The sequence below is a fragment of the Chelmon rostratus genome, chromosome 19, assembly GCF_017976325.1.
Source record: "Chelmon rostratus isolate fCheRos1 chromosome 19, fCheRos1.pri, whole genome shotgun sequence".
Classification (NCBI taxonomy): domain Eukaryota; kingdom Metazoa; phylum Chordata; class Actinopteri; order Chaetodontiformes; family Chaetodontidae; genus Chelmon; species Chelmon rostratus.
Window position 1 is genome coordinate 9,650,836 of NC_055676.1, and position 27,600 is coordinate 9,678,435.

A 27,600-nucleotide genomic window follows, 5' to 3' on the forward strand; every position below is an offset into this window, starting at 1 on the left:
TGGGGACTAATGACGGAAAACAATTATGATTAGTAAGGCCAAGATGAGCGTGGTGAGGTTTATTGATCAACTGGGTGCAGGTTCAGGTGTATAGAATTGTAACATTTGTCACTAACACAAGCTTCTCTTCAAGTAAAACTTGAATCTTCATAACCACAGGGACATGACAGCAGAGGAAACTCACATCACCTGAACACAAATTACCTTTCCTTTCACTTTATTCATGTTGCAACTCTCAAACAGTAAAGGTTACATCACACACAGGGACACTGAGATAGTGTGTCTGTCATGGATATGACAACATTAAAATGCTTTTGCAACAGTAAGAGACAATATGGAAGATCAGCAGAAGGCCAATTCTTTGGAAATGTATAGGTGGTATGGTACTGTTCTCTCCATGCCTGCAGCATCATATACACAATAACAACAATAACTTAATTTACACTATTTACAGGTAATATAGAATTAGTAAAGTGAAAACACAAAATGAAAACATTCAGGTATGTCCTTATCACACATAAAAAAAGAAAAGTAAATCAATGACAGATCTATTATGGGAGTTCACATAGCAGAATCTTCATGAAGGTTACACATTTCTGTCTTTGCTGTGTGTGATGCTTTGAACAGTAGCTCTGGAGATGATAAAGAGTCAGTATCTCACTAAAGGACACTTCAGCAGAGTGGATTTGTGCCTGTACCGTCTCCACACTTCCTACACGAACCTGCTGTGCCACCACCATTCTCTTCAATTATTTCAGCTCCTGCACAAATGATCTTTATGGTGCTTTTGACTCTGACCGAAGATAATCATCATTAGGATGTCTGGTAGCAATGATTGTGGGGAACAATAAAAAGTGACACATGCATCGTTTTTTTTGTTTTTTTTTTAAAGGTAAGATGTCAACAGAGCAGCATGTGTAAGAGTCAGAAAACCTGTGGATGAGTTGATATTAGAAGCGTACGCTCAAACAAACCTTAGAGACACGCTACAAACAAAAAGGCCACAAAGCAAATACACATGTATGTTTAGAGAATCTTCACTGAGAAGAACCTTTCCTCCATTCTGCTCCGCTGACAGTGCTACTATATTGGCTTCATAATATCAGCATAAACCATCTTCAGCCCTTACCATACATCAGCAACGCATTCTAAAATATGCACTTTGTCATCATCTTAATTAACTTAAAAAGGCAGACGAAAATACACCTCAGGGAAAAGAAAGTAGTACTGGGCCTGGTAGTGGGTTACACCAGAGGAACCCTTGGTTTCAGGGGATGTTTCAGTTTCATATGTTTAAGTAGGATCTTACTATATCCACGCTAGTCAACTGGAATCAAATCAAATCTTTCACATCTTGTTACAGAGCAATGTCACTAGTTCTGTACAAAGCAAATCCACTGTCCAAACCAAACATCACCCCACATACACATGCATGCACACAAACATCTCTCTGAAAGCAACCAAAGTCGAGGTTGACCTTTCCAATTGGCTCACAATTTAGGGGAGTAAAGGTATCCTGTTGAAACATATGGCTAAGGTCAATATCAACAATACATAAATATTTCAGATAAAATACACTTATCAACTAGCACTCCAAATCAACGTTACACTTTTCAAAATTAAACACAATCTTCACACACTGACTAATCTGAAATAGAACACAACACAACCGATGCAGGTTTTCAGTGTAAAGCGATTTTTCTTTTCCTTTTTTCCAGAAATCTTCCTATGGTTTCATAGCTTATACCATCTCTGTGTCAACATTCTCACACCTAACATACGTTTACCTTTCAACAGCAACTATAATACAACTAAAACTGCAATAAAAGTATGGAAAAAGAAATCTCTAAATCAGCAAATCTGTCTAGGTATCTACAAAGAGTGAACATGTTTAGCATGCTCCACTCAATATCATTCTCTACAGTACTTCAACAGTGCAAAACATTCAGACATTAGCCCCGGGATAAGTCTAAATCCAAATTGCCTAACACTTGGCTAATATTAGCACTATTCCTCTCCTGTCAGCCCGACATTCAAAATTCGATTATACTTGCCAAACTCTGACATGATTGATTGATAACGTACAAACAGACAGAACATGGAATTGTGTGAAGAAACTACCAGCAACAGCAGCATCTAAGCTTATGTACACCTGAAGAATACATCCCAGGTTATTGCAGCATCTTTAAGGTGATTGTGATCAGGGATGCTATCAGACCATTTTCACTCCCCCTTAATTAAAAGCTATATGTTACATGTAGCAGTGGGATAGTGAGTGTTTTCTGGACCCCTTTTCTGCCTGCTGCTTTAATACCCGCCAACATTTGAAAAACAAAAATCCCTCTTACATCATTGTTTCAATGATGGGATGTGGTTTTTGACAAGACGCAAACATAGGATCAGTAACGTGTCCTAACCAGCATAGGTACCTACAGTGACTCTAAAGTACAACCTAGCAAAAAAGTCATTTTGGCAACAACTGTGTAATAGTGCTTGAATCTGCTACCAGCTAACAACGGAAGCGTTGCTATTTATACCTTCCTTCAGCAAGCAAGTTAAAATTAGATTAAACCAGGAGAAATAAACCCAGGAAAAGGTTTAGGACAAACACACATTTGAAGAGTATGATACTTGGCCATACCCGGTCTTCATCAGCACACATCCTCATTGTACGTAGTTGTACAGCAGATACTGCACTTTCCCTCCAGCGACTTGGTAAAATATAGCACTTAGTCTATAGAGTTGCCTATTGCAAATTTGTAGCATATTGTAGCGTATTTGCAGCCCCCTCCACAAAAAAAAAAAAAAAAAAAAAAAAAAATTTGTTTATGTTTGGATAAGTACTGTATGTGGGTATGTGACTACTTGGCAATAATCGCTCCTGCATGTGTTACACCTAGTGAAGGGAAGCTTCTTCCTGGCAAAAAACACCATTTCCGATGCCAGGAGCAAAGTCCTTTCAAACAGACGAGAGCGCAGACATTCTTTCACGGCACAAGTGCTTCATGTCCAACACAAGTTTGGTGTTGGGGAAGTCACCGCCACTGTCCAAACCTCGAGATGAACGGCAAGCCATTCAGAGAGCCCACACCCCGGAGGTTCAGTGAAAACTGAAGCCTTGTGGTTTTCTTGTGAAAACGAAAGCATGTCTAAGTGAAAACCATGAGATGTGGGTGCAGATGTAGTTCCTTGGTAATGTGCAGGGTGCAAATGACTGACATCATATCCACACTCCAAGAAGCAGCGGAGGACTCTCAAACACAGAGTCCTGACTGCAAAGCTGTAAGGCGGCGTTCAATGCACTCCTTACCTGCAGACACAAAGGAAAGACAAAGGAAAAGAAGACGGTGGGTGGGTCGGCGTTACAAGTCATGGCCATGTTGTATTATCTTAACCAGATGCTACGGACACACGGGTTAGTTCTGTTTTATCTATGTTCATTAGCTCTGTGATTAACTGCCTACCTGCCCTGGTGGAAATATTCATTCTAACAGATGGAACATGCACAATAATAGGTGTTGGCACAGACTGGAGAGATCCCTTCTTTCTGTGAGATGAGCCGACAGGCATGCTTACATTTGCTAACGCTGACGATATCGTCCTGTTCGGTGAGCAGCAGAGACAAGCCCTCCATCAGCAGCAGAGCTTTATGGTAGCGCAGGGCTGATGCTTCCCCTTGGTGGAACATCTCGTCCAGTGCAGCAGCCTGAACCTGAGATGACACCCGCATGCTGAAGTTAATCAATTAGTCTTAAATTAAAATATCAATATAACGCTGCTGGGACATGCGATGAAAAAATGAGAACACTATCATTTACTGACTTTTGTTTTCCTTGCTTTATGTGAAACTCTTTCCTGAGCGAATATAAATCTCATTGTAATCCATTATAGTTACTGAGAAAAAACATGGCATTAAATTACAGTTACTAATGTTTGTGAATACATCCAAATACAGTGTTCTGTTCAATAAAATGCTTCTGTGTAGAATATAACACTCATTCTGTTGCATTGCATCTTGTCACCATAAAGGAATGTCTTCTACGACCATTGATACAAATCTGCAACACCATCAAGGGTGTGATGGCTTACAAGGAGCTCTCTCTACATCTATACAGGCTGCATTCATTGGGCAGTATGCGGTCAAACTCTGAGCCTTTGATTGGCTGTCTTGTTTGAATTTGAATCATGCATAATCAGTGCTCAGTATTGTGGTGAGGTTTACGCCGAATGGTTTAAACTGATGGTTTTTGGACTTTTCAGCTTTATGTCCCAGTTTACAACATTTGTTAGAAATGTAATCAGTAAAACGAATCAAATGTAATATGTTACATTGCTTTGATGAGATCATTAAAATAGTTGCACTACATATTATTTAAGAGAGTTAATAGTAATCTTTAACCCACTACACTTTAAAAGCAGCCTTATCAACACTGCCTGTGGCCAAAAAGCCATAATTTTGGAGCAAATGCATGTAGCCTAAGTTTAGAAAGAAAGTGAAGAGAGGTAGGAAGGGAACGCCAAGGCTAATAATCTGTGTATCTGAGTGATTACACTGTGGCCTGCTAGTTAGTAACCCTCATGTCCTTCTCTGTTTCCCCACTGTCTAACTTTTCCTCTGGCTTACCATCTGCACAGTGTGGCTGAACAGCAGCCGCTCAGCTGTGATGGAGGTGATTTGGTCCATTAGACGGTGCTTCCTGGAGAAGAAGCGCTCGAGACGGGTGCTGAGTGAGCGACAGGACGCCACACTGGACTTGTACAGCTCATTCAGCCTCTTCACTACTGTATGTTGACAGATCATTTGAAAGAATATATTTTAATATGCTACCATTCTGTTACGATGAAAACTGTTTTTAGTTTAGCTCTAATATAAACATCTTCTACCTTACAAAATAAAATGGCTCATACCTTGTTTGACCGTAGCAGATGGGTAGAGTTTGCCCTGTTTGACTCGCTCCATGGCTGTGTGTAAGGAAGTGGACAAGAGCTCTGCAGTCTTAAGGTAGAGAACCAGCTGTTCTGCATGACTGAGAAGGGAATCACACACACACACACAGAGAGTACTTAAAACTCAATTATAAACTGACAAATGAAACATGAATGCAAACAAAACAATGCTGGCATTCAATTATAAAAGTTTGTGAAATATCTGTATGATAGATGTGTACAGCAAAGTTGAGAAAGTTTTTTTTCCCATTAAACACCAAGCTCCACATTATCAAACTCATCTGCAGTTTGTTTTCCCTAATGCCACAGTCAGGACGGCCCCACATCGCATCCTCATTTTTCTCTACGACCCGCTTTCTTTATTTTTTATTGTATTTATGTCAGCATGTCTTTGCTTGCTCTTTTGCAAAAATGCATTCATGCTTTTGTTACACCAAGCAGCAGAAATGTTGACATATTTCAGTCAATACTCCTGAGTAGGCTCGACAAATCTGCTAACTACAACAATAAAGTCGGGCTTGGCAGGTATTTTGGCTAATGCATCCAATTAAAAAAAAAAAAAAAACAGCATCATTGCCATGAACAAAACCTCACAGCCATAGCTGATATGACCTTACCTCCACTCTCGGCTTAGTGAGCTTATCTGATCTGCTACCAGGCTCTGCTGCTGAAAGACGGAGGGATGAGAAGATTCCCCCAGCTCCCCCAGCTCCCCCAGCTCCCCCATCACCGCGGCCCCACGCGCTCCAGCCACCTCCATCAGACAGCGGGCAAAATCCAACGTGAAGCGCAGGCTTTGCACAGTGTCTGTATGCTCCTGCTGCACTCCGACAGAGACAGGAGGAGGTTTAGGGATAGAACTTTAAACGGGGGACATCAGAAGGCGATTTCGCATTCAGTCCGCATCAACAGAACACAGGTCATTCATTCTGCTCTCAGACTCCACCTCAGGCTATTTTGTCATGATGACTCAAACTAAAGACTCTTCAACTACACTACGCTCGCCTTTCCTATTTTTCTCACACTCCACGCTCTCTGGAGGGATTCTACATTTCGAGATTTTGTGACAATGAACTCCAGATTGATGTACACAACAAAAGGAATCATTGCTGCATACATAAATAGAAGACACTACTTTTCCCCTACTCACTACTTTCCAGAGCTGTGCATAAAACCTGCGTCTGACCTCCATCAGCGTCTCCTCAGGCAGCTCGGGAGCCTCGAAGGTTACAGGACCGCCCATGTTGGCTGTGATAGGATCAGTGAAACTGTAGCGAGGACTAGAAGGAGCCTCAAAGCCATCCAGATAGGTGCCTGTCTGTGGGTAGCGGCTTGTGAAGGAGCCTGCGGGGCTGACTGAAGTGAACGAGCCTGCGGGAGTCAGAAAAGGAGAGGACAAAAAAGATCCAATATTTCATATATTTAATACATATTTTCTTCATCAAGCATTTTCATTGCTGTAAAACAAATAACAAAATGTACCAACTATGCTGCTTGTTTTTGGCATTCACACTTTTTGCTAACCACTTTCCAGTTAATGATCAACATCCACCAGGAGTTACATAAATTTGTCTTTTCATAAAACCTCAAAGTGCCAATTACCAATTGGAAAATTGCTCGTTCAGGAAATCATCTGGGTTATGACTCACTAAATGTAACGACACCTCGTCACAGTTGACCTTCATTTCAATCTTGGCCAGTAGAAAATCAACCTTTCATGCTTACCTACATGACATTTCATTAAGTTTCATGGAAAGTGAAAGTAGCCTCCCAGTTGTATATGCTGTACAATGTGCAGAGCATCATACTAATGTGGGTTTGTAGAATTTGACTACCCCTTGCTGCAGAAGGGACGTGGAGACAAATAACTTGTATTTAGATGTGTTAGGATGTGCGTGTGCTACCTGAGTATTTCCTCTGTCTGGAGATATGAGGTGGGGTGCTCCCACTGGGAGGAGAGCCCACAGTGAAAACCACCTGTACTGGGCTGTTGGAGCCAGGTGCAAGGCCTCCCCCACCAGCAGGGGGCACTAGAGGGAAAAGAGCAACGGTTGACAGTAGGGGAAGGAGGTGAAGATAAGCTGTGTATATTTTCATTTTACAGTAAACACCAGAAACTGTAAGACTGTGAATGAATTAAAAGAATCAGCTGAAATAGCAATTTATTACTTTATATTCTAAATATTAGAAACTGTTGTTATTCTAAAATGAATTGTTGCGGTAATTCATTGTTATGTCAATGACATAACATTGATATTGGGTCTGATTGCTGAAATTTGCAGCCTATGGCGAGCTTATACCCACAGTCTACATCTGGTGAATCAGACTACACGCTGGATTGAACCACATAGATACACTGAAATCCCTTCAAAGACACTCGTCAATGTCAATCCACAAACCTGCCTACCTGTTATGTCTATGGCTTTTTCAGAGGTGAGGTTCTCTGTGCTGCCTCGGTCACCCACAAGTCCGCCTGGTCCAAACGCAGCCATCAGCAGCATGTCAGACAGACGACCGGCACTCTGAGACCTGCACCCAAGAGACAGGAAACACAGAAAGAAAGAGAGAAAGTGACATGAATTAGGCAGAGTGCATTGTGTCACATACATTTTTACTGGTTCATTTAATAAATAAACCCAGCAATGCAACTCTCCAACTCGAAGCTAGTTTGTTTTAAACCTCAACCATTGCACAAGCACTCCTGTCTATCCTGTATCTGTCGGAAAACAATCCTTCCTGGATATACAGCATCAGCACGGCAAACATAACACATAGCAAACAACAGCAACAACAACAGTCTAACCTTTCAAAGCCCTTGGTTTCATCACTCAGTCTGTGGATGCAGTGGGCAGGTTGGGTAGCCTGTGTAGGTGCTTGTTGTCCTGGGTCTCTGGGCTCTCCTGGGGCAGTCCTGCTGCACGGGGGGCCGATGACCAAACCCTGTTGTGTCAGGAAGGTCATAAGGTTCGGAGAGCTGGGAGGCTTGGGGAATTCAAATGGAGGGATGGCCTGAGGAGAGAGGTACCGGAGGTTTTTTCTCTTGTTCTATGTATCTCAAGAGAACACACATGCGCGCACACACACACACACACACACACACACACACACACACAAACACACACACACACACACACACACACACACACACACACACACACACACACACACACACAAACAACTGACTCACCCTGGAGGGAGAGCCCAGGATGGTGGGGAGGGGGCTTCGCTGCATCAGCTCACTGAGTCTGGGGGAGGAGTGCAGCGGGCGCACAGTCATCAGGCCTGTCGAGGGGGCCACCACCGGGTCTGAGTGCTGCTTCCTGATCTTTTGCCTGCCACCGCCACTGGCACACTCCAACAAACAGGGGGCACTGTGGAGCCGTGTGCCCAGTCCTGTCTGTGGGTGTTGATGAGAAGTCGGCCGGTGCTCAGCGTGCTGAGGAGCTGGGGGGACGTCAGATGGACAGAATATTTCTGCTTTTTTGACAGCAGGTGGCATGGCCAAATGAAATGTCAGACAAGACAACACATCTACCAACAGACAGCAGACACGGACAAGTCCTGCCTGCTGCTCAACTCCCCCGCTGCCCTGCTGGCGTGCACGTCCAGACAGCTAAGGGACTGTGCCAGCATGAGACACAGGGGAGTAGAGAGCAACTGCTGGTGAGAAGGAGAGTGTGCATATAGAAGTCTGGCTCATTTGTCAACCATTAACTTTGAAAACTGCTGACCAGAATGACTGAAAGAGACATTAGCAAATGCTAACCACAATCTTATTTCCTTGTTTGTCTTCAGTTGAATTCTCAGGCACCACTTCGAACAAGGCAAATGTCTCTCTAGGGCTGCACCTAATAATTACATTATTAGATGATTAATTGCTCTTTTCTGTTGACAAATATATTGACTATTTGCTCTTCAACCCCAATTCAAAAAAGTTGCGATGCTGTGTAAAACGTACACAAAATCACCTGTTTAGAACATTCCACAGGTAAACAGGTTCCTTGGAAACAGGTGATAGTATCATGACTGGCATCCTTGAAAGGCTCAGTCATTAACAAGCAAGAATGGAGTGATTTTCACCACTTTGTGAACTACACATATCACACTATTATTGCACTACAATAAAGCCAAAAAACAGTTAGCTACAGTACACTGATCCTGCTACATCATCTTTTCATTCAAGGCGTGGATCCTGTATAGAGAAAGCTGTAATCTGCATCTGTGTAAGTAGTTCACAAAGCAAAGACCAGCCTCTGAGCTACCTTGTGGGGAGAGCTGGAAGGGTCTGGCACCCCCCAGGGAAAGCCGGCGATTGGTGGTGATGGCTCCCTGGCCGTAGGGCGGTGAAGGCCCGGTCCGAGCAAAGCCCAGCAAGCTTCCACTGCTGCAGCGGCGCACTGGTGTCGACAGCCTAACAATACAAAGTTCACGAGTCATTGTGGTAAAGTATAAATGCAAAATTTATATTTGCGACAGCTGGGACTTGTGTTATGTGTGCGTTTGTGGATACAGACCGTGGTGAGCCATCCTGTTTAGCAGAATGGAGGTTCTGCTCCATGCGCTGGTAGTTCTGGAGCTGAGTGGGGACCGGGATAGGCAATGACTGACCATGGTTTCCATAGTTACCACCATAGTTACCTCCCGGGAACTCACTGGGCCTGCCAACGACAGGGAGAAGAACACAAAGTGCCGAGGGAAACAGAGTCAGTGTGTGGACACACAGTTCCTGACAATCCTGCTAAACTTGCAGTGTTTGTAATGTAAAAGCACACATTTTAGCATACACAATTAACATGAAATGAGGTTAATTAAAGGCTATGTTTAATTATAGAAATATCAAGTAATTGAATCTGCTGTCTTGTTTTTTTTATATAAAACTTTGTATGCTGTTTTTGCTCTGTACTGTTTGTCGTTGTTCATTAATCTGACCTGCAAATGATTACAGCTTGAAGCTATAATCAAGCATAGTGACATTTATGTTTGAGCTGTACCCGTGTCCATCTTAAATAAATTAAATAATTATAAAAATCTACTCCACCAGGTACTTTGGTTTCACTGCTTCTTCTACAATCAACCATTTCTATGTGTTACAGTGCCGTATGTACACAGCAACCTCTTTCACCACAAGCAAACACTCAGCTTTGTGCTGTTACCTGACAGGACTTGGAGACCCGCTGTAGGAAGGTGAGTGTGGTGGTGTTTTGGCTTGGCTACACAGACCAGCAGAAGCCAGAAGAGAGCTGATAAAACAGGAGAAGGGACATAGGAGACACGTCATCAGGACTGTTTTTGATGGATGAAAGCATTATGTTCTCACTTTTACTGTCAGTTCAATTACGGATCATCACCTTACTCTCCTTAATCAGGTGTATTCCCTAACACCGTCACACAGCTACACTGCACTGGCATGATACTCGTGACGGCAATCTATGAATAGCCAATAGCTGCTTCTTAAAATTGAATTTACAAGCACACTAACTGTTACTTTAATCTCAGTTTTCTGATTGACTGCTTTAATGACACTTGCTGCCTTTTATTTTTACTGTTTGTCAATTTAGTTCAGTACTTAATTGTCCTACTGGGGGAAATTCAGCCTGCAGCGAAAACACAAATAAACAATGACAGTATGCACATAACATATATATATATATAAAGAGTGGATAAGATAACGTGCTTTCCTGTCATCCATTTCTCAGAAATAAACATACATATTAACCTGAAACCCTGTACCTCTGTCCTGTTCATGTAATAACTTACTTTAATAAAAATGTGTTAATGCAAACGAATCCCTATTGTATTTCACATGCAGTTTAGTGTTGTAAAGAACATGATGCAAATATTGCTGTAGATCAAATGCAATTTAATCAAGGTATTCAGCTCGTATGAAACCTATATCCCTAGACTGGAAAGTTCTCGTGAGAGAACGACTGTTGTTTTAATAGAATGTGTATTCTATTCCAAAATAGAACATTCTAAAATTGAATTTTCTGAAATGCAGTCTCCCAATTCAGAATGTAGAACGTAATCTTATGTTGGAACTGTGCAATAGAATGTTCTGGAGTGAAATGCATGCAGTGTTCTACACTACAATGATCTTTTTCTCTTATGTTCCAGAATAGAACCTCCTACAATAGAATGCTCTGGAATGGAATGTCCTGGTTCAGCATGGAATGTTCTAATATAATTTTGTGGTAGTGACAGTTCTCAAGTTGATTCCAAAATCAAAACATGTAAACATCATGGTCATTCCAGTTCTCCAACAATCGTGTATGTACATATAGCTACATACTCCTGTTACACTGAAAAATCTAAAAGTCAAAACTAAAAAAAAAAAAAAAAACTACTTGTAAATTCAAAGCCAGCATAAGCTTGCTTCTTACCCGCTGTTCATCAGGCTGTCTGGCAGCACTTTACTCTCACATGTCAGCTCACCTGCTGGAAGAACAGCAAAATCAGCCACAAGTGAAAAGGGCATTTGCCCAAGTATTTCACATTCTATAACATGAATAAAAAACATCAAGAACAGAGACTGAAAAAACAGCCAACAGAGAATAGGTGTCTAGATAGACTTGAAGTGGGCTTATAAATGCCACGTAAAAGCTAATCTATGGCTTTGCAGAGCTGCATTTGACATTAAGGCAGTGATCACATGAAAAAAAAAACTTTTCTTACTGGTGAAGTGAGCGGGCACCATGACAAAGTCATCTGTGTCACAGGAAGAGGAGTTCTTGCTGCTGATGCCCCCACCAGAGGAGTCCTTGAGGAGAAAGCCAGCGGCCTCCTGGGTAGGGGAGGCCAGAGCTTTGGCACGCAAATGCTGAACCTCAGCAAGAGACTGCTGCAGAGACAGGGAGATGGATAGCAGAAGATAAGCTAAGAAAGGAAGCACGAAAGAAATGATGAAAAGAGCAAGCTATGAGGGAGGGCCGAATAGGTGCTGACTTGAGTTTAAAAACCGCAGCCTCATTACTCAGACACACAGAGAGAAATAATGCAGGAATAATAACCACAAACCGGTGGTGAGGCGAGGTGAGAGGTGGAGGAGCTGCTACACGAGCTCGCTGATGCAGAGCTTGGGAAGCAGGTCATGGACACAGTCGGAGTCGCTGTAAGAAAATGCAAAACATTCGTTAGGCAAGTCAAGGATGTGGTTTGGCGAGAAAAAACGAATGTAAACAGAAACTTTGTTTATTAGCAAGCAAACTCCACAGGGCACCTATCATGTCTTAACTAAGAAATACTAGTTTTGTATTATGCTTACATGTGTGTGTGTATGTGTGGCTGGCTCTACTGCTGCATGGAAAATTCGGTCAAATTATTCCATTATTTTGAGGATTACAACTTATTTTGGAGGAGATGTGAAGTTTTGCAAATGCATTATGTTTATTTACTTATAGTATGCGACATAGGACACTTTGATATACTTGAAAGTGCACAATACAGAACCATCTTCTGCACAACTAATTACCCAGCCAAGCTCTATTAAGAAGCGTATTGTTTATTACTACTTACTCTTTTTCATGGATGAGCTAGCCTCCAGGAAAGGATGACCAAAAAACTCATCTAGTGACACAAGAGGGAATATAATTAGGTGGAGGAGGTGAAGCAAACATTTCCTAGATTAAGAATCGATGCAACAGTACGAGACACAAATATGATGAGCTGCACAGTTTTCTGTGTGGGTCTTATTCCTTTGTGTTTCGGCCACAAACACGTTCACAGGAATATTTGTTACATCTGTTGTTTGTGACTGCATAAGTATGTTTAAAATGCTGCATCAGTATGTTATCAGCGTAGGTCAGCATCAACACCATATAGCCAACTGTTTGATTCATTTTACTCTGCCTGATGCTCACTAACCGAAGTCCATGCGGTCCTTGTGGTTGCGCTGCAGCAGACCGAGCAGCAGGTGCCTCAAATGGCTTGAAGTCTCTCTGGGGATGCTGCAAGCAAGAACACCACGGTCAGTGTGTGCTGCTGTGCGGAGAAATAACCTCATTGAGGCTAAAATAATACAAGAGAAAACCTTTACTACGTATACAGCTTGTTAGATACGCACTGGTTCACTCTGTCGGTTTTCAGTGGAAACAAAAGAAATCTGGATTCCCTACAGAAAATGAAATGAATGGTAACCTTTTCGAAACATATGCCGTCTTTCACAGTTAGCGTGTTTGTAAACATTCCTGAAAACAGGACCTTTGGTGAGGCTTTCATTAGGCAGCTTTGAGGAACTGAAATTGAAAAAATGTACAGACACTGTGCTGTAAAAGATGAGGTTATATGGGGATTTGTTCGGGGCTTGTCATCTCTAACAATGTTGTATAGTGACTGCTGTTCAGCTGGCATGTCTGTAATTGGCAGCATCTCTGCAGAAGACTTCTTTTGGTGACTGATCTGAATATCAGATTTTAACAACGCTGTTGCAACACAAAGACATTTTCAGAGTCAGAGCCTCCACTTTTTATTGGTATATTTTTTCCTGATGATGTATCACAATTAAGTTTCTCATCCAAGTCTATGAAACAAGTGTAGGAAAAAAAAAGATCATTAACCCTGTTGATCACATGAAAAATACACATGCTGTTATCTCCCTGTAGCTCCTTACTTGGGGCTGAGAGTCTTGTTCTTTTCATAGAAGAGCCGGAGGTCCTGGGGACTGCTCGCCTAAAGGTGACAAAATGTCAGAGAGATAGTTGAAAACGTGTAAATGTCTGTAAATGCATGCAGAGTGATGGCACAACATGCTGCTGAGGCTCGAGCCAGGCACCGCTAATGATCGGGTGAAGACACAAAACCACATTTTAAAATGCCTCTCAATGAGGTGACGAGTGAAGCTACTGGGCCGCTTTCAGAAATGCTGCAGGACTAATTTAGGTAAGGCGGTTTTTAAGAAGTTATGTGTTTCATCTTTCACAGCATCATCCGAGTCAGCTGAGGCAAATTGCTGGGTTCAAGCTCATCTTCCACATGACTGGTGAGGGGACACCGCCTGACTGAATACTTTCAAACAAACAGACCGAGCTGCGGCTTCTGAACAAGGATGAAAACATGTTAAAGGAGCATTCAGCAACGCTTCACGTCACTGCATTTTATAACATGTGTTTTCCATCACTTTGGACACATTAACACATTCGCTTCAATTTCATTATCTCGAACAAACATACTTCTGCACATGCCACTCACATACTCTTAATTTGGCAAAACAGATTTCGTGTGAAGACCATTACAGACGAGCAGCCAGTCTCCAAAATAATGTCACAGATACAGCCATTACAAAAATGCGATTTCACTGGAATAAAGGCTACAGATAGAGAGCATTTACATTTATCTTTAGCCTGAAGCCTATCGATTGTGGAGTGTGGTGTAAGAAGTTAAGAGAGGGATGAGGAACCAAGGGGAGAGGAAGCACTGCAGTGATGTGGCTGCAGAGAGAAAGTAGCTGCCGGTCCATCCCTCAATGACAGTTACTATTTGCCATGCAGGTCACAAAAAAACAAGCATGCTACACTGTAGCCCTCATCAATCAGCATACAACCTGTGAATGGAGTGTTTACCTGAAAAGGAGCCTTCCCAGTCAGGCACTGAAACACGATGGTTCCTATGCTCCACAGGTCAGCCTTGGCATCATAATTTTGGGACATAATGACCTCAGGAGCCTAGTGAGGAAAAAATAGTGAGATCCCGACACTTTGGCAGAACTCTCTGATGAACAAATTGTGAGTTACTTTTACTCATTCTGATTCGTTTTAGAGACTGTATTCAGCTAAGACTGCAAAATTAAAAGAACTGGCAGCGAGATGACGATGAAGAAACGTTCTCTGCTCAGAATGGACTATTAACTTCTGCTTTCAGTGAAAATTAGTCATCAAATTTGAATAAGCTTCGGTTTAACAACCAGCTAAAACATTTGAGTGTGCAGGCAATTGTGCTCCCTCATATCTCTGCAGTAAAAACCCATAAAAAGTGCTTACCATGTACATAGGGGACCCACAGAGCGTTGCTGCCATCATGTTGTTCTGAAGGTACCTGGCAAAGCCAAAGTCCGCTGCGGAGGGAGAAGGTGAGGGAGGGAAGGCGGGAGGCATAAAGATCAAGAGAACCCATAAGAGGACGAGTTAGCATTCGGTGCTGGAAGAGGGTGCAGGTAATATTTCTTTTATGGATTATATCCATGCAGAGAATGTGCAGATCCTGAGAACAATCACAAAGTCATGAAATCTGAGAAAAATAGAAAAGCATGTCCCACAGACAAACTGCAGACGGATGCAAAAAATCCTGTTTGTCTGTCACTGGTTCTCAACTGAGCGGTCTATTTCTAAAACATATACATTGTAATACTATAATACTACTAATAATAATTATAATTAACTTTAGTTACATAGCACTTTTCAAAAACAAACATACAAGGTACTTTACATGGTTGAAACAGGATTCAAATATTTCAGGACTGAGGCAAGTACAATCAGACACTTAAAATAAGACAAAATAAGGAACAAAATACCCAACATGAAGATAAGAACAATAATAATAACAATACAGATAAGACATGTTAGAAATGAGGTGTGGTGGCAGCATTAGTACTAGTTCTTAGAAGTGGTTTAAAGGATGTCACTGATTCTGCTACAGTGGAGCACATAGATCATAAAAATAATCAAAACAATTGCTGCTACCCAAAGCAAGCAAGTTCCATTTATGAGAATTATAAGCACGGCCAGAAAGAGTATTGATCAGTCATGATATTTGGCTGACTCTACTCATTACTCATTTATATCACTGAACGATGATACATCAAGCACAAAGCCTATTTAACACATCAACAAAGTCATTTTGAACTTCTGCCTGTGCCACTACGGGTTAGATGCTTTAGATTCAGTGCTTTCCCGGAGTCATGAGGCTAATAACATTCTGCAGTGTCTGGGACTGACACAGGCCCTCAGAGCAGACCTCCAGAGCAACGAGAATTAATAGGCTTAAGGATTAGCAGAACAACACACACTCGCTCTTTGGACTTGGTCATGACGCTCATTATGGCAAATACTTGTTACACCAACATCACTTTTTGGGTCAAACTCAAAACTGCTGAGACACATACATCATGTATTTGTGAAGAGCTCATTCTTTGTATTCTTTTCAGCAGTGTTTCATATTATTATTCATACTCTTCAAATGAATTAGTAATTGTATTTGTTACCTTGTGCATCTTGAATGTGTGTATCCTTCATCATGTCAATTTCTTACACTGAGCACAGTGCATATAGAGTATAAAAGCATAACATACATATGTATGAGTGTATGTATGTATATGAATGTTTAAGTGTGTGTACAAGGGCATGCAAATGTTATGCAAATAGAAATTATTTTCTTTTTCTGTGCTTTTTCTCAGCAGGCACAACAAATACAGTATGTTATATCATGCAAGTGTATATATTATTTATTTGTTGTATTCATTCCCTTGCTTATGTGCGTTATTATGTTTTGTTTGTCACTGTCTATAACGCTGTTGGGTGTTTAAAAATATAATAATTTTTAAAAAGACAAGAAAAACAGTGTTTTATTAGAGGAAGACGACCGACACTGCTGAGGGAAAAGGTGAAATTCTCTATAAAATCAAACCAATTTCCTCTAACAAGTTTAGCCGTACAATTCTAGTCTGGTAAACTACCTCGAGGAAATCATTATCAGGTCCTGCTGCAGTAAAAGTGTCTGTGAAGAGCTTGAGCACAGTGTAGAGACTTCCATGTGCCACTTCATGAGATGCATGAGATCGTTTTTTGCTCCTTTAGGAGGGTCCTGGTACTTTTCTATTAAATCCCAATGCATGCCCACAAGCTGTGGTCTCGTGTGTGAAATGTTTAAATATTTTTGCTCTTCTCATTTTGACTGTCTCCCTGTAGTTGTTTGCCCATATCAATAGATACTACAGGGGTAGACCAGCGCTACTCATGCTAACCCTATGAAAACTGCCCGTTGTAGGTCAAGCCCACTTTGTTTACAGGCGGCAACAGAAAACTGATGATGAAAGGTCTCCCGCAGCGCTAAACCTACCGATCTTGATGCAGGTGTTGTTAGAGTGCGACTTGCGTCCTGGTGGGTAGGAGAGAAGAATGTTCTGGGGTTTGAGGTCCCTGTGGATTATGCCTTTGGTCTGTAGGACCCTCATGGCTCCTGCAATCTGCTGTAGGAAAACCCGAATAGTGTCCTCACTCAGCGTGCCTTTGGCTGCGGAGCAACAATAAATAAAAGGTCAATTAACTACAAGTTAACTCTGATATGCTAGGTGTGCTGAGGTGTACAGTGCACGTGATATTAACTACTGGCGTTGGACACAAGGTGGGGGTGTAGTAGACTGATAGGAACTGCATGACCCCCATTTCAAATACTCCAAAGTCTTTGCAGATCAAACTAGTTTTTCTTACACATCATGTTACATCAAGCAGACCCTCTCATTTAAACTCTAAAAATATCTGCAAGCTGTATTATTTTTTTTATGTTGTCTCACATCAGCCCACTGCCACCCCCTGCTCCCTGTCCCTTCCTTCCCTCCAATCATCTCCCTCGTCTCACAGTGGGACAGTGCGGTTTTATGTGAGATTCTCTCCCTTGTCTAGAGTTTCTCCCTGGCTCCACCTCCATCCCAACTGATTTTTTTTGAAGCTGACTCAGGCTCGGCTTGGGCCAGGAAAAAAGTTTTGTTCATGAACCACGGCGGGCAGCGGATCCCAACCAACTTGTGAAACTTTTTTTTAACCACGCAGGCAGAGGCTATTATTGGAACAGGACGTCTATTTAGACTCTGGGTACCTGACAGACAAAGTTAGCAGCTACAGCTATAATTTGTCTGCACAAGACTAGCGGCTAACGTCTTATTTCCCACCCTGCCCACACTGGTAGTGAGCTGGCTACTGAGAGCCCTGCAATTCATGAGATCTGGCAAACCTGGACACACTTTGTTTAGAAGGGATAATCTGCAGGATTTTCCTAAATAAACAATGTATGGACTCACTCAAAAGTAATCTCTCTCAAACATCCTTTGTGAGCCACTAGGAGTGTGTGGCAGTTTATTTATCTGCAGAGACCCTGCCCTCTGCCTACACTGTTGACTCAAAAGCGTATTTGCAAGAGGTGGAACACTGCGTGTGTCACATATGATGAGTAAAGACAAAAGGAGACAGCAGGAAAGTTTCTCTGTGGGTTTATTAGGCTGTGTGTCAAAGTCTATTTTAAGCCTTAGGTCCTCCAAAGTTCATGAAGCACCAAATCTGTCTCCGTCTTCAGGGGCCAGATAAAAGGCTACTTCATGCGGTCATACAGGAAGCCTATAAAAACACAGCTGTGACCTGAATGGATGCCTTGAGGCGTAAATGTTACTGTTAAGTTGCTCCCTTTCATTTGCAGGCTTTTATTCTTCTCAGCAGATCCAACAGAAAAATTACTCTTCCTCTTTTACTTTTTTGATGTCTCAACTAGCAGTTCCTGTCCGAAGATAACTTTCTGAGGGTTGGTTTCGTGTTTATAAATGCCTTCATTGGTTGTTTGTAGCATTTTCAATCTAGAAATGAAAGATTATTCCCCTGTTGGACAGTGTGAGTTCATTGTAAATTGGTCCTGTTGTACTTACAGTGTAGGTAGTCAGCAAGGTCGCCCCCATTACAGTACTGGGATTATAAAAGAGAGACAGGAAGGGAGAGGGAGAGAGAGGGAGAGATGAAAAAGAATCACATTAGGAAACATGGAGGACTGTGATTTGAATCAGAGGCTGACATCGCCACATCTCTGAGGTGACTAGAAAGCAAAGGAAACCGAGGAAAGGATGAGGCGACGCTCTGAAAGGCTGCCTCATAAGTCATTTCCTTTACTGTGACGCAGAGATGAGCATGAAATAATGAAGGTAACGACAAATGGAACAAGTCAGTGTTCTGCTCCTGCAATGCTGTTATTAACCAGCAACTACCGGTTCCATCGGTATCGTGAAAATGTACAAACTGTGAATGTTTTGGCATACTAATGTTTATGAAGTTGTGTCTGAGTAAGCTTTTCTGCTTGGCTGGAAGATGGTTGAAAGTATTGTCGCTTCAATACTCACCTTTTTCGACACCATGTGTTTAAAACAATATCATCTTCGTTAATCATCATGCATTCGATAATCTCGAAAGTAACAAACCTCAAACACAGACCTACAATCAGATTTTCAACCCAGGGCTGCACAAGTGAAACAACAGGAAAGAAACTCCAAACTCCAGATCCACAAGTTGCGTTGTGTTCAGTGACTTTTTCTGTACCAGCACTGTGTGCAGGTTGTGAATGAATAACGGGAGAAAATTATCCTACTTTGTGTGTTTTGGACTTTTTTTCTGCCGTGGTATCAGAAGGGGTATCAAGAATGTTTTTTTTATCACTAATACTGTATCAAAGTCTAAAAAGTCTGGTATCGTGACAACATTACTTGGCTTGCTTGCACAACACTGCTTGTATCTTTACAACACCCATCAGAAGAACAACCAGGCTAAGGGAAATGAATATAAACAGTGGCATATGCATTTAAAAATACTGAAATGGCCAAGTGTGTTTCCAGAACAGGAAGCACAACAGGCGATTCTAGTCAGACCTGTGGCTCTTCATCAGATAAACGGTATCAAGCCACAGTGAAAGGCTAGCAGCATTTGGATGCTGACTGGCGTCCATTTGCCCCCCTTTGATGCCTGAGGACACAGCTAATTATAGCCCAGGCCCTGTCAGAGCTGCCTGCAAGAGCTGAGACAATACAGTGCTGAGCAAACAAAGCCAAACATCACAGCAAGCTTACCTCCATTACCAGGTACACTGAGCTGGCAGTTTCCTAAAGAGAGAAGAGATAAGAGCGGAGGTAAACAAACAGTGACACACGCAGGAAGGAACAGGTGGAATTGGTGCCCATTGATCACATTCAAGCAAACTAAATCGGGTGATTTGGATTGGAAACGTATATACGACAGCCTGAAGGGTCACAGCAATTAAGGATTGACTGCTGAGACAAAGAGCTGTTTTTATGAAAGAATTACAGAAAAAGAGAGAAAAAGAACACAAGTGAGATGGAGATGTCAACAAATATCAAAGCTTTGCACAGTAGTAGGCTGCATAAAAATGCTAATTTTGTAAAAGTGGATCTATGCCAGACTCCTGCACCGCTGGAAGAAATATGGCCTGTTCTGTGCTGCATTTGAATAACAGAAAATTCAAAAGTAAAAGCATGCCTGGCATCAGTGAGAAATGATGAAAACCCTCCACTCTGCTACATTAATACTGAGCCAGAAACAATCAGGGAGTCGGATGGTTGGCTCAGCTGTCAACAGCACGATCAAAACAATCGTTCAAACAAGAGCAAGTGAGATGGAGTCAACTGTTTTAACTCATGAGCTCCCACAGCAACACCAACAAACACTAAATAGCTATTAATTTGCTAACAACTTGGATACGTTTTAATAGTGCACATTTGGGGGCGCTCTAGTAGTTCTTCTAATGCCTGTTATCTACTTTCCTGTGCTGTCCTCTCTCTCTCAGACAACCTGTCTGGAGCACGAGTTTGAAAAAGAAAACATAGCGCAGCCCGCTTGAAAAAGCCCTCTTATCTCACGGCAACAGATGACTGCAGTCTTTCACTCTGACCTCGTCTCAGTATCTTGTTGAATCCACCAGTCAGAGGCCAGACTGTTTTCTACAGTTCAGCTGAGTCAGGCCTTTTGAAAGTGGTTGTCTTTGGCTTTATTGAAGGTGGACAGCGAGCAAGCAACCATCCAACAAACCATCTGGTTTCCACAGGCTGTCCCTCTGCCGCATTTATCGAACAATATTGCAGCACCACACTTCTGTCTGATGAAAAGTTTGGTGCTTCGCTGAACATTTATCGTGACTGACACATTTATAGTGCTGTGGCTTGCTATAAAATACAAGGCTGATTTGAAAAAAGTTGGGACGCTGTGTAAAACTTAAATAAAATCGAATGTGACCATCTGCTAATCCTTTTTTGACATAAGCTCAATTGAAAACAGTACAAAGACTTAATGTTTCACCTCATCAGCTTCATTGATTTGTAAATATATGTTTATTCTGAATTTGATGCAGCAAAACATTTCAAACAAGTTGGGACAGGAGCAACTAAAGACTGGCAAAGTTGTGGAACGCTCCAAAAACACCTGTTTGGATCATTCCACAGGTAAACAGGTTGATTGGTAACAGGTGATAGTATCATGATTTGGTATGAAAGGAGCATCCTGGAAAGGCTCAGTCATTCACAAGCGAGGTTCACCACTTTGTGAACCCATGATTAGATAAAAGATGTCACTACATGGACTCAGAAAGACTTCATAAAACAGCTGTCGACATATTTAAACACAGTGTGCTTAAAAATTGATTGCATTCTGTTTTTAATTACAGTTACACCACGTTCCAACTGCTCTGGAATCTGTGTTGTGCTGAGAACATCAGGTCACTTTTATAGTGGCAACTATTGCCTGTTTCACAAGAGTTAAACGGTGTGTAAATGTGTGTAATAAAATGTTACGTCAGGGCTACAACTAACAATTACATTCCCAAGTGTTTAATCTGCCCATTATTTTCTCCATTAATTCTTTGTTCTATGAATAGTTAAATGTGTTCGATTTACTATGATATAAAACAGAGAAAAGCAGCAAACTCTCACATTTGAGAAGCTAGAACAAGAGGGGTTCTGGTATTTTTGCTTGAAACATGACTTAAAAGATTAATAGATTATCATCATTCATCAACTTTTCTGCTATTTGCTCTTACTCAAAGCCTGTTAGGGAATAGAAAGTGGCATTGCGGAAATCTTTTGTTGCTGTGACTGTCACACTACAGTTCGCCTTTAACTCCAGGACAACCTAGAACAAGCCGATTATTCTCAAACCAACTTGGATAACACAATCAGGTAAAATGTGAAAATCAAAGCAAATGCATCTCCTGGTGTCCAATGTTTGGCTTGGTTTCAGCTTCCTCCTGACCCAATTAGATAGCTGGGTGGTAGGACCCCCTGCTCAGAACATGTACACTGCCTGCTGCTGTGCAACAACAAACCTGTAATCTTAGAGCCCAGCTCAGACTATCTTAGATGCCCAGAGAGAGGTGCCACTGTGAGTCAGAAAAAAGATAAGAAAGTGCCTGAGTTCTGCACGAGCAGGCGCATTATAACAGGCTGCAAACGCTCTACTGTAAAAGTAAAGTAAATCCCTATTTGCCATCCATACAATCTGGAGACTGTGCTGGAGTGTTTGAGCAGCTAGCAGTGCTCAGCATGTGAATGTCTGCATCCCTGGTCATGACTTTTTTTGGGGAACCTTCTTTGCATGATGACTAAGCCCTCTGACCAGAAAAAGATAAGCGCAGAGGATGAAAGGTCAGCTTGTATCAACAAAACAAATCTCAGGGTCTGGTAATGAAGCTTGCTCTCATCCACACATAATATGCTGTTTTCAACTATGAGACTTCATATGGGATAAAAAAAATAATAATTAGCTCAGCAATGTAGCAAAACATTGAGCGACCAGAAACACTTTTGTCAATCTATGATAAGACACAGCAACACAACAGCATGTATGTTAGCATTCCTGTAATGCTTACATTTTCCTTGCTCGGTATTCAATTCACCAACTAGCACATTCTATGCATTAGAGGGATTTTTTAACCAGATGGTGGCGTGTTAGTCATGGACCAAAAACACAGAAGAAACACCTGGTGAGATGCGATATGTACTTGTGTTGGGGCAGGGGGTAATACTGTCTAAACCAGGCATGTCAAAGTCATTTCATAAAGGGCCATGTGGCTGCAGGTTTTTGTTCCAACCAGGAGGAGCACACAGGGCCAACTAATCAAAATCAAGGGTTCACTCAGTTATCAGCTGAAGACTGAGATCAGCTGATTAATTAATTCCAGCCTGGTGTGCTCCTCCTTGGTTGGAACGAAAACCTGCAGCCACACGGCCCTTTATGGAATCAGTTTGACATGCCTGGTCTAAACCCTCTGGCACGTGTTGCCACAGACTGGTTACTAGGCTACAGGTGAGAACCTCGCTGTGAGAGTGGATTCTTACTAATCACCTTACAATGTGACACACTAGTGTGGCGCTCAGCTAAGAGGTTAAAACTGGTATTTATGTCTGCAGTTGTGTGGGAACAGCAGAAATATTCGTGGCAAGTGGAAAGTTAAGACACCACTCCTTCACCTTCATCAAGGAGATCAGCAGGAACAGCTCATGTGACTGTAGAGTGATGCCCGGACTGGTTCTGATATCATCTGAATCTGCATGTATGCATAAATCATCCAGCCGCCACCCACCCTAACAAATACTTTTCTCCAATCAGGAGACCCAGATGCACATGGACATTTCACTCCACCTCTACCGGTCCCTGTAGGGCAAGGTGGAGCTGCTAGCACCAGACAAAGTAAAATTTTACCAAAGTGTCAGTTGTCTAGAATAATTCATGGTATGGAAAATCTGTGATAGCAACTTTGTGTATGGTTAGGTCTTCATGGTGGACATTAGCAAGCACCTCTCAGAGCTGCACCTCGAGCTCCAGAAAGCTTCTCAGCTCTCTGCTTTCAAATGTTAAATATAAGCTGTGGCAAGTGCAAATGGAAAGAGGAAACACTGCGTTCTCCTACTCTGCAAGAACAAAAGCTGCTGTGACATCTGAATATGCAGCTGAGTGTGACAACTCCTTCAGGCGTTTGGTGAGAGGTTTCAGGACATGAAAAGTAAACAAAAGGAACGGAACGTATTCGCTGCAGCTGATGTGCCTGACAACCTACAACATGACATAATCGAGCTGCAAAGCAACAACCTGCTACTGTGAGCAGCTCTTATAAAACGGACTCCTGCAAAGACTCAGTTCTGCTCGACTGACCGACCCAAACCTGGAAAACTAGCTGCGAGTAGCATCATCACCATCTGACATCAGGCGCCTCACTAAAGAGAGGCAGCTCCAGCCATCGTAGAGGTTAGCGTGATATGTGTGTTCAATAATGTAGAATGACCCTCAAAGGATGTTATAAAAACTGAAATGGTTCCCCACCTCTGCTGTAGGCTATGTTGCCTTTTAAATTATATCGAGCAATGGAAGTTCCAAGTGATTTCTTTATTGTGTGTTGTATTGATGCATGAGTGTTTTCTTTAACCTTAATGCTTTCCATGTGCGCAGTAATATCACTGCAGCAAATATCATGACATTTAAGCAGCAAAACTAAAAACTGTAGTTGTAAACTTGACCTAACCTAATTAACCTAATTAAGTTTTTTGATGCAGCTCTGAGGGAGCTCAATATTTATCAGAAGGACAGCTGCTTTACTTCAAACCATTTCCCTGTATGAACCTGGACTGTGTGTGTGACCCTCTGAATGAAAAGAAGAACACAAATCATTTATTTACATTAGATCCTGACCGGTCCTGTCGGCATGTCCCCAAATTTAAATAATCATTGAAGTTATGCTGCTGCGCCTTGTGCAGAAATGCATCTCTCATTAAGGATGTATTATCTCACCCACCTGCAACCCATCCTCTATTAATCAGAATGCTAATTGTTATGACCCAGCCCACCCGATCCGCAGATAATCCGCTGACATAGACTACATCCCTACGTGAACACGGGGGACGGTGGCCAAGCTCAACGGGACACAAAGGCAGAAATATTTGCCTCATGAGGATTTGCCGTACATGGACAAGCAGCGGAAAACGCGCCTGAACGAGATGAAAAGGAAACAGTTTTCAGAACAAACAGATGTAGCAAAGCCTCATTTAACAAGCAGGCAAAGCAAAACTGTTCAAGCTGCATTAGAAAGAAGTGGGTCATGGTGAACAGACAACAACCCATCTGCTCTACTTTGAGAGCACAGACTGATGAGAAAACTGGGACAATAAGAGGTGTGATAATAATGTATGCAAACACAAGCATTGACACTGCGCTGTCAGCCTGTTCCTGACATAATCAACATGGCATTTATGAGTGCGTTATTACATACCTGAAAGTCCAGTAATGCAACAATGTTGTCGTTCTTCAGTTCCTGCAGGGATGACAGAGAAATACATTACTAGGATGGTATATACTTTATAATTTACATTCTTAACTTTAAAGAGATGTCTAGTTTGACTTGTAAAGTTCAATTAAGGCCTTCCGCAGTGTGCAGGAAACTTAAGCATATCTACTTTCACTATGACACCCCCATGTTGAAAAGATGATCGTGTTGAGATAATCATCGCTCACACCTCTCACAAAATGTTGTATTGCCACAACAGCAGCCAAATGATACAATAAATAGTTTCTAAACCTTATGAATACCAACATTATACATCTGATTGGAGAAACTGAAAGTGTTCTTTTTGCCCAGGTTACCATTCTTACTATCCCTTATAGTGTTTAAGTACATACACTAACCTAATAACTGCAAATCAGTGAACTCTTGCAAAAGAGTGCTATCTGTGAGCTTGTGACTCACCTTGAGTATTTTGATCTCTTTCCCCAGCAGTGTCTGGGATTTGGCCAGGTTCTTCTTGTTTATGCACTTTACTGCCACCTCCCAGTCATGTTTCTAGAGAGAAACGTCGCATGTGAAATCATCACTTTGGTGGATGAAACAAATGCATTGCAGTATGTCTGTCGACACCACAGTAAAGGCATCAGTGCCTACAGCAGATTTCCATTTGTCAATGGCACAACAAAGATGATCTATAGGTTAAACTCTTTCATACTCTTGGTTAGATGGGTTTCTTAATGGAATTTGGAACTGATTGCTGATGATCTGCTGACACTAATCAGCCAAGAGGTCTGGTTACTATAGTGGTTTCGTAAAGAGAAAGCCTCTATTATATCATATTTCCTGAAACTCAATGCTATTTCCTCGTCAGTGCATTTTCTGAGGCAGCTTATTGAAATGGATTGACTTATACATGCAAAGTGATGTGTGCTATTAGATGCCAGTATCCCCTATTGAGGATGCAATGTATCTGTGTGGCAATTTAATAATGAAACAACAAAGATGCTACAGGCCTACATTCCCCCCTATGCGTTGTATTTGTCTAAGCATATGTGATAAAATCAAATTACTTTTAAGTCGTTATAATGTATAGTCTCTGTCTGTCTGCAGGTGTAGAGATGTTTCACCACGTTCATTAATGGCCTCAGTGTGCAGCTTTCCAATGCAAACAATTATCTCTGCTGCTTTGCATACAAACTGGCCACGTTCATGGATCATCATCTGCATTACGAACCTGCCGAAACACGAACACCCTCATAGAGTGAGTGCCCATGCGCTAACGTAAGGGGTCGCAAGTTCTTGAGAAGTATTTCAGCATTTTATCCATTAGCTGCCTGTTATTTTAAGGAACATCCTGTAGGCCAGGCATGTCCAAACTATTCCATAAAGGGCCGTGTGGCTGCAGGTTTTCGTTCCAACCAAGGAGGAGCACACCAGGCCAGCCAATCAACATCAAGGGATCACTGAGTTATCAGCTGAAGACTGAGCTCAGCTAATTAAGCTGGTGTGCTCCTCCTTGGTTGGAACGAAAACCTGCAGCCACACGGCCCTTTATGGAATAGTTTGGACATGCCTGCTGTAGGCGCTCCCAGGCCTCTTAAGGCCGTACAATGAAAACAAACACACCAGATGGCCAATAAAAAGGCGATTCACGCCGTAAAATACAACCAAACCAATCGAGCGACGACTCGTTTCGTCAATATTAGCAACAGCATTTATTTACCAAAAAGCAATGCTAATGGTGGACTAGGACGATACTCACCTCTCGATGTCTGCCTTTGAAGACGACAGCGAATGCGCCATGTCCTATCAGGTCCTTCCGACTGAACTCAAATTTCCCCACCGTCTCCATTTTGTGCCAAAGTCTTGATTTTTCACCACTTGGACGCGGACAAACGACCAAGAGACCCCAGGACACCCTTCTCGAAAGCAAGTGCTCCTTTCTCCTCTGTCAAGTAGGGGCAGCAGCAGGGATGTTCGCCCCCTCTTCCACTTGCCATGGGCTGCCTTCCTGACAACAAACTGTCCTCCTCTCTCATGTTCCCAGCGCACGTCTTGGAGCTGAACTCCTAACGAAGCTGTGTGCTGATTTCCATGGCTGACAGCGCGGCCGTCACGAACTTAGCTAACTTATCAAACCGGGATTCGGAGGAGCCTCGGTGTAGCTGCGGCTATCTCTGATGGGCCACCTTAAACAGCAGCTCGCTGCGTTTTGTTTATATACAGGAGAGCCTAGCTTCTGTCGTCTGAAGCGTCCACGCAGCGATAAAAGCGCTGGCTGTGAACTTAGAAAGAAGTTTACAGTGTCTACTAACCAGCACAGACTGTGAATACCTCCTGTTATCTCTTCTGGACGAGTCGCCGAAAGTCACAGCATCGGTGGTCCCAACAAAGCAGCCAGCGTCCTGCCTGTGCCGCAGAGCGCATGCGCAGCGCAACCACAGCTGTAGGCTTGACGTCAGAGGACCAGGATCCTCAGCGGGCCAGGGTCGTAAAGTGAAAGTGTTTGGACGTTGGTTTCAGACCTGTTGAACTACTTTAGCTCAGACTTGTGCACGAGAAACTGCCTTTTATCATGCACAGTGTGGAACATCACACTAGTAAGCGCGTGTGTGTTTGGATGCGTGCTTTATGAGT

General features: G+C 42.3%; 1 protein-coding gene across 2 annotated transcripts; it reads right to left on the reverse strand.

Moving 5' to 3' along the window:
• Positions 1-53: 53 nt before the first annotated feature.
• Positions 54-27,365, reverse strand: ulk1b (unc-51 like autophagy activating kinase 1). Of its 2 annotated transcripts, none has more exons than XM_041960050.1 (27): positions 26,726-27,365; positions 25,426-25,518; positions 24,952-24,993; positions 19,751-19,783; positions 18,566-18,602; positions 16,993-17,166; positions 14,919-14,992; positions 14,502-14,603; positions 13,553-13,611; positions 12,808-12,890; positions 12,460-12,510; positions 11,962-12,053; positions 11,620-11,785; positions 11,328-11,379; positions 10,101-10,187; positions 9,462-9,605; positions 9,210-9,358; positions 8,135-8,391; positions 7,751-7,956; positions 7,355-7,476; positions 6,852-6,977; positions 6,134-6,318; positions 5,565-5,767; positions 4,909-5,027; positions 4,625-4,782; positions 3,577-3,712; positions 54-3,310 (listed from the first exon to the last, which is right to left on the reverse strand). In XM_041960050.1, the coding sequence occupies exons 1-27, from the start codon at positions 26,813-26,815 to the stop codon at positions 3,255-3,257; spliced, it is 3,096 nt and encodes a 1,031-aa protein (XP_041815984.1). In that variant the 5' UTR covers positions 26,816-27,365; the 3' UTR covers positions 54-3,254. The 2 variants fall into 2 exon arrangements, with proteins under 2 accessions (XP_041815984.1, XP_041815982.1); XM_041960048.1 differs by having other exon boundaries at positions 11,328-11,382.
• Positions 27,366-27,600: the final 235 nt, after the last annotated feature.

Coding starts and splice junctions, on each gene's coding strand:
- ulk1b (XM_041960048.1), bottom strand. CDS start 26,815: ATGGAGACGGTGGGGAAATTTGAGTTCAGTCGGAAGGACCTGATAGGA. Junction 24,994..25,425: donor AAGAGATCAAAATACTCAAG/GTGAGTCACAAG, acceptor TCATCCCTGCAG/GAACTGAAGAACGACAACAT. Junction 7,477..7,750: donor GAAACCAAGGGCTTTGAAAG/GTTAGACTGTTG, acceptor TCTTGGGTGCAG/GTCTCAGAGTGCCGGTCGTC.